This window comes from Falco naumanni, chromosome 11, assembly GCF_017639655.2.
Source record: "Falco naumanni isolate bFalNau1 chromosome 11, bFalNau1.pat, whole genome shotgun sequence".
Classification (NCBI taxonomy): Eukaryota; Metazoa; Chordata; class Aves; order Falconiformes; family Falconidae; genus Falco; species Falco naumanni.
Window position 1 is genome coordinate 19,291,250 of NC_054064.1, and position 7,248 is coordinate 19,298,497.

A 7,248-nucleotide genomic window follows, 5' to 3' on the forward strand; every position below is an offset into this window, starting at 1 on the left:
GGAGCTCAGGCCCCGGCCCGGCCGGCCCCGCTCGGAGGCGGCGGCGCGCCATGGGGTGGCCGTGGGGCCGGTGGCTGCTGCCGCTCGGGCTGCTGCAGCTGCTGGGCGGCCCGGCCGCCGCTGCGTGCCCCTGCCGGGACCCGCGGCTCTGCCACCCCGTCACGGGCACCGGCGGCTTCGAGGTGCGCGTCCCGCGGCGGCGCTGGGCCGCGGGGCCTGGGGAGAGCGGCCCGGGGGAGGCGCGGCGCCGCCGCCGGGTTTCATTTGCCTGCGTTACCGGGGCCCAGCCCGCTGCCGGCCGTGGCGGCTGTCGGAGCGCCGGGCAGCGCGGGCAGGGCCCCTTTCCCAGAGGCAGGGGGGCGGGAATCGCTCGGAGCTAACGAGGGTGCTTGTTACCCCTTTTCCAGGTCTTCGTGTTCGATGTGGGAACGGATGCCTGGAAGTCCTACGACTGGTCGAAAGTCACCACGGTGGCAGCTTTCGGGAAGTACGACCCCGAGCTGGTGTGCCAGGCGCACTCCGGAGGCGCCAGGGTGGTCTTGAAAGGTCGGTTCGTGTGAGCCAGTGGGCGTTTGTGGGGTACCACAGATAAGAACACACACAGAGCACTGTAACACCTTGACACTTCACATTTGCCTGTATGCCCAGTATTAAAAATGAGTAAGAGGATTAATTAGGGAATAAAGCACACAGGACTGTAATGCCTTGGCCTTTTGCACCTGCTGGTATGCAGGGTATTAAAAAGAAAAGCAGCAGTGGCTTCTGCCACAGGAGTAACAAAACCATTCCGGTGATACCTAATAGAAGTCCTGTAACGGGGAACGTCACTGCTGTGGAGGAGCAGGGAGGAATGGAAGGTCCTGTAGAAGATGCCTATTTGAGTCTGCATTCTGGCAAAGTACCCAAAAGATGGGGTAGGGGAAGGGACTTCCAGTAATTTTCAGTACTTTCCACTTCAGTCAATCCCTCTGTATTAGGAAATGGCTGAATTTTAAAACATGAGTACTGGCGACCTCTGTGCAGGCACAAATGCTGATTAGAAAGACAAAGTCCCTTACAGCTTATGTGATCTAATCAGGGTTCGGCTCTGTTGAGGCATAAACAGAATCCAAGACCACAATGTGGAAAGCACAAAGGTTAAGCGTAACAGTATGTTTATCGGAACAGTGAGACACAGTCTCTCTGGCTCTGGAAATACTGAAAGTACGTTTATTTCAAGCATGATAGTTTACAGTGGCTTAAAGAATACTACGTAGAAGTAAGGAGATTAAAATTATAGAAAAAAATCCCAAAGGAACTTAATTTTAAACATTGCTGTCTAAGGAAGCTTGGTAATCTTTTCTGGGGTGGGTTCTCAAAATTACACTTGGGGGAAAAAAAATTAACTCCTTTATATTTTACCAGTATGGATGTGGAGGCTTTTTATTTTGTGGTTCTGTTGGTTAGTTTAGTAAAGGCAAACCTTTCCTCCTTACTATTACTGTGGTGCAAATACATGCTGACTCTTTAAGGCCTCTTCTCTAGGTGATGTACCTCTTAAGGAAATTGTTGATCCTGCTAAAAGAGCGGCATGGATATCCCAGCAGGTGGACCTTGCAAAAAAACAGTATATGGATGGAATTAACATAGATATAGAGCAAGAAGTGAACAAAACCTCCCCCGAGTATTATGCATTAACAGAGCTTGTCAAAGAAACTACAGATGCTTTTCACAGAGAAATACCAGGATCACAGGTAGTAATAATGTACTTTATACAAATATTAACTTTATGAAATGCAAGGAGTTTCAAGAATGCTGTTTAGCGTATGAATATGAAAAAATTTGTGCAGATCTAAAGCATGATATTCTCATGCATGCTTAATTATGAATGTTAGCTATGATATGCTATCATAAGAATCATTCTTTTTGATCTCTGTTAATTTAAATGGAAGAAATGTTTTGCTGAGATTTGTAGATACAATGGTACTGCCTTGTTGTGAGCTGGCAGTTATTAGTATGGCTTAGTAAGTCTTTTAAAGTAGGGAAAATAGAGCCTTCTGGTGCAAAAGCTTGACAGTGTTTTGGTAAACCCATCACTAAAGTTTTAAGGATTTGCATCATGCTTCATATTTTCGTTCGGATGCTTTTCGTGTTATATTTTAGTTTCTTCGGTGTTTTGTATTCACTAGGAAGGGCACTCACTGTTCAATGTTTATCAGTTCATTTGTATCGCTCTATGTTAAATGCGGTGCAGCATTTGGGAAATACTGTCTTTAAAAGTAAGCTTTTCTTAAAGAGAAAACAAGGGCGCCTAAGTGCCATACACAGTACTAAAAGTTGTGCATTTTTCCTTCAGGTAACATTTGATGTGGCTTGGTCTCCAGCATGCATAGACAGAAGGTGCTACAACTACACTGGGATTGCACATGCCTGTGACTTCTTATTTGTGATGTCCTATGATGAACAGAGCCAGATCTGGACAGACTGTATTGCGAAAGCCAATGCTCCTTACCTGCAGACTTTAGCTGGTGAGGACAAAACGCCTGCCCAGGAGTCAGAACATTTCCATTTGTTCACATGAATAGATAGAAGAGATTGCCTTTTCTTAGACAAGTTTGTTGGTTGTATTAAGGCTTTCAAGTGTGTTCAGATACGTGGTTGTCCTGATGTGAAAATACTATCCCGGATCCTTATGACACTACAGATAGACCTTTAGTAGTTGTGTATTGTTACTTGTAACTTAATTGTGTTACTTCCCCTGCTATTGGGAAGAACACTTTCAGAATAACGAACAGCAGCCAAAGCAATGGTATTTGCCTGGGCTTGCAAAGAATCTGAAACATTTCTCTCATTCTTCTGAACTGCTGCTGTGGGCAGCTGGTTTTAAGTGTGAGCAACTAGAGCAGTTACTAGGATCTGAATAGAGCAATACTAGGAGTATGTAGGTGGGAGGTGAAGAAGAGCTTGTACCTTGGCTTCTGTCTGGGCATCATGCAAGTTCTGTATTGGCGGCTCTGGCTCTAGATTAGTTGTAAGAATAAAAAGCATGGGAAAATGCAATAATGAATCTTAATTTTTATTTCCTTCAAAACTAGCTTATGAAGAGTACATTACTATGGGCATTGATCCTAAGAAGCTTGTGATGGGCGTCCCCTGGTATGGCTACGACTATGTCTGCCAAAACCTATCTGAGGTAAGTTGAAGATTAGTCATTAGCAATTGTACTGTTCATTTTTTCCTTGGAAAGAGACAGCTAGATTTTTGGTGATCCTGTTCTTGGATTAGGAAATACTGTGGTCTGTCTGATGCAGAAGAACATAAAGCTGAGACTCAAGACAGAGACTTCTGCTTGGCTGATAACGGTGTGTCACCAAATGAGGCACTTTATCTCTCCCTAGGCAACTTGAACCCCATGATACCCAATTGGCATATCTGACTAAGGAGCTATAGGTGTTACAAGAAGAGATGATGTCCACACTTGTAATCTGTCTTCTCAACACCATCACTAAGCTCACTGCTTAAAGACTAGGTGCAACAAACCACAGTGAAACTATGACTGTTAAAAAGTATAGCAGCTTACGGATAAGCAATGGAGTCTTAAACAACATTATACTTACAGAAAATGTAAGAGTAAATTAAAAGTGGAAAAGACAAGACAATGTTATAAATTGCATGATGTCCGTCATGTATGATGTCAAATCCTGTATTAATACAGAGTAAATAAAATGTAACTGTTTTACTTTACTTCTGTCAACAAATAGTATGTATACCACAGATACTTGAAGATTTGGGATTTTTGAAACCCTGGTGCCTTTCATGACTTTGTTCTTGGCTGTATTGCCATTTTAGAGTTCTATAAATCTATATAAAGTGAAACTCATGCCTTCTGCTTTTTTTTCCAGGATCATGTTTGTTCTCTTTCCAAAATACCTTTCCGTGGGGCTCCTTGTAGTGATGCTGCAGGGCACCAGGTCCCCTATGGAGCAATCATGAAGCAGGTGAACAGTTCTCTTTCAGGGGTGCTCTGGGATGAGGTACAGAAGTCTCCATTTTATGAATACAAGGTAAGTGTCTCTATCATCATGTTGTGGAGTAAGTGTTCATGAACCATAGTTTTTTGATGATAAAGTTTTCAGGGTTTAGATTCTTCCATTTATGGTTTTTACTTCTTTTCATGTGTGTAGTAAAGGATGGCTGGATTTCCCTGTCTTGAATTTCTAGTCTGAAAGAGGGGTGCAGTGACTGAAGCCTACAGTAGTAATAAAGATCTTCATTACTTCGCACTTTTCTTAAGAGACTGTATCATGTCACAAAGGATGTTTTGACACAAAGAAATCCTATAGCTCCATGCTTCACTATTATAGTTACTTTTATGAGTTGATGACAAATTTAAACTAAAACAGATTCTGAAAATGCTCATAAGTTTTTCTAACCCAGTGGCTTGCATGCATACTCTCGTCTGCAATTGGTTTTTACACAGACATAGTGAAAGAGTCCATTAATTATTGTGCTTACATGAACAGCTCTGTGTATGCATTTCATCTTGTTTCTTTAGACATAATTTTGAATTTCACATGTAGATGCTTAAAAGGTGTTGCAAGCAATCATCAGGTCAAAGCAACAAGAATTTGACAAAATTTTATTACCTCCTCTAAAACTGTTCATTGCTGAAAAAAATCTCTAATGAAATTCACCTGTTAGGTTAGTGTATCTGAGATTTTAGCTGTGTTTTAAAAAATTATTGAAGGACAAACTAGCAAAGTCTTTTCATCTAACTTCAGTTAAAACGTTTTATAAAATGTGTTTTATAACTTAGATTCCACAAGTGAAAAAATAGCCAAGTAGGTGACTTAAAAATTTTAATTGTCCCATGTGAAAAATAATTTGTAAATCAGGAAAGTATTACGTAAATCTACATAGATTTTTAATTGTACTTCTCACTGCATTCAACAGAACATGTAATCAAAACTCAATGAAATTTAATGTCATGTTTATATAGATAGGTAGATACTGATGCTAGTGTTTAAATGTTTTTCTAGGATTCTCTTGGTCACTTCCACCAAGTATGGTATGATGATCCCCGCAGCATCTCTCTAAAAGCAGCATATGTGAAGAACCGAGGTCTAAGGGGCATTGGCATGTGGAATGGAAATAGTCTTGACTATTCCAGGGAAACTGTAGCAGAACAACAAACTGAAGCCATGTGGCAAGCCCTGACCCCGGAAGAACTACGTGAACCCTCGATTTAGATTGATGGAAATTGGTAATTTTTTATTATAGCTTATACTATCATAGATTTTGACTTACATAAATATACCACGGTTACAAAACTTGGAGAGCTAGCCAAATTCATCTTCTTACTTTGTATATGCAAAGCCATATTTTTTGTTCTTCAAAAAGTTCCAATGTTGCTTCAGCAGCTTTTTTTTTTTAAAGACTGCTCATCTTTTTCATTTTTCACAACTACTCTAAGTTGGTTAAAGCTTGAATGCAGTGTGTATCTGGTAACAAGTAACACCAAGTGGTGGATTTACAGGGGCCATCTCATACCGATCCTTTGCTAAGGCTGGGCTGCCTGGTGCAGCCAGTATTCGTTCGGGTGTCTGACGGTGCAGTCTCAACTTTCTGACTTCCCACCCCAACCTGTATTTCAGCTAAGTCACTCTTGAATCAGGTTAAACACTGGAGAGCTAGATTGTTGCTTACACACGGCTTGGTGAAACTTGTGCTAATACTTGGTTACTTTTCTGAAGATTAAAATATTTCATACATTGAAGAAATTATGTAACATGTAGTTGTTGCCAGTAAGATTTCTGTCAGACTTGTTAGAGAGGAATATTCAGTAAACTCCAGTTTCATTGTGTTTATGTATCACGTAAATTCCTTAGTTTCAAAAGCCCAAAATCTTAGACCTTATCGTGAAGAAGGAGCATTAATATGTTTTCTTCCATTTCAAACCAAAAAATTAGAACTCAGAGGCTTATTTAATGAGCTGCGTATGTCTTTTTCCACATACTTTAAGGTTCATTCAGTAGCCTGCTGGGTTTTTTTTATGTGGTGCTGCCTCTGAAATAATACGTAGTTATATTTTTCTTTCCAGTTCTATTTTTCGTACAATAATTTGCCTAGAGAAACTGTGTAACTTTTTAAAAATAGCTGTAGTGATGGAAGGATTGACTGGTGTTTACAGGAGTTTTTGTTAAATAAGATGCTGTCTTCACTAAGGTTGGTAAACAGTGTTGTCTGTTTATGCTTTACTTGTTCCACAGCTTACAGCCCACGCTGCTTCTCAGAACTGTTTCACAATCAAATTAAAGCGCAACTGCGTCCTGCTTAAGTGACTCCATTAATTAAACAATTTATTTAATTAGATATATGTAGTCAGTTATGAGGGTTTTTTTTCTGTTTGGTTTGTTTTTTTCTCTTGCTAAATAGTTACCAGGAAAACACCATAGAATAGCAGCACTACCATAATGGCTGCTGAGGAGACGACTGGAAGACTAAATATGAGTGTCTGACTGCTTGATACTGCAGGTGATGGAAAGCAGAAGTTAAGCCTACTGCTCTCACATAAAGAAAAAAAATCTCTTGGAAAATCAGAGGGCTTTTCACTAAAACTCTTTCCTGTAGCAGTCAAGAATTATGCGTTGCTTTTTTTCTTTTTTCTTTTTTAGGTTCAGATATTCCGGGAACTAGTTGCCTGCTCCTGTGTCTTAAGACACAGTTCTGAAATACAGGATGTAGGATCCAATCCTGAACTGAGTAAAAGCGGTTGTAGTTTTAATAATTCATTTGATATTTTAGCTAATACTTTGTTAAAAAACACTAATTTTTTGTTAAATCCTATCTTTAAGAAAACAAATTGGATAATGGGTGGTTTGACTCAAGACATTTGGAAGTTAGTCCTTTGGAGAGTTGCATAATTATTTTACCTTATTATTGATTTCCCATGAGTGTTTCACTTCCAGTAATAAATACAGCCTTGTCAACTTTTTAGCTGACTAATTCCTGGCATGTTATTGTTCTGCTTCACATAACATGTGGTACTGCAAAGAGGCAAAGAGGAGAGCTAGAAAAAAGTTACTATCAAGAAGAAGTTTCTGATTACTCTTTCAGAAAAAAGAGTATTATCTAAGCACATGCATGAGCTTGAACTTAAAGAACAGAATATGCAATACTGTAGGTTGGAGCAGTATCATCATTACTGCTTGTCGAAGACAAAGCTTGCCTCTTTCACTTAATGCAGAAGAATGTTAATGTTCACGTGGC

At 40.3% G+C, this 7,248-nt stretch overlaps 1 protein-coding gene across 1 annotated transcript; it reads left to right on the forward strand.

The window, feature by feature from the left end:
• The first annotated feature begins 35 nt into the window (after window positions 1-35).
• CTBS (chitobiase) lies at window positions 36-6,973 on the forward strand. The gene is made up of 8 exons (XM_040610167.1): window positions 36-182; window positions 408-546; window positions 1,525-1,733; window positions 2,336-2,507; window positions 3,075-3,172; window positions 3,882-4,043; window positions 5,019-5,242; window positions 6,654-6,973. The coding sequence occupies exons 1-7, from the start codon at window positions 51-53 to the stop codon at window positions 5,226-5,228; spliced, it is 1,122 nt and encodes a 373-aa protein (XP_040466101.1). The 5' UTR covers window positions 36-50; the 3' UTR covers window positions 5,229-5,242; window positions 6,654-6,973.
• Window positions 6,974-7,248: the final 275 nt, after the last annotated feature.

Bases quoted from the DNA above. Each gene is read 5' to 3' on its own strand.
- CTBS (XM_040610167.1), top strand. From the start codon at position 51: ATGGGGTGGCCGTGGGGCCGGTGGCTGCTGCCGCTCGGGCTGCTGCAG. The intron at 183-407 runs GTGCGCGTCCCG...CCCCTTTTCCAG, and splicing joins CGGGCACCGGCGGCTTCGAG to GTCTTCGTGTTCGATGTGGG. The intron at 4,044-5,018 runs GTAAGTGTCTCT...ATGTTTTTCTAG, and splicing joins CTCCATTTTATGAATACAAG to GATTCTCTTGGTCACTTCCA.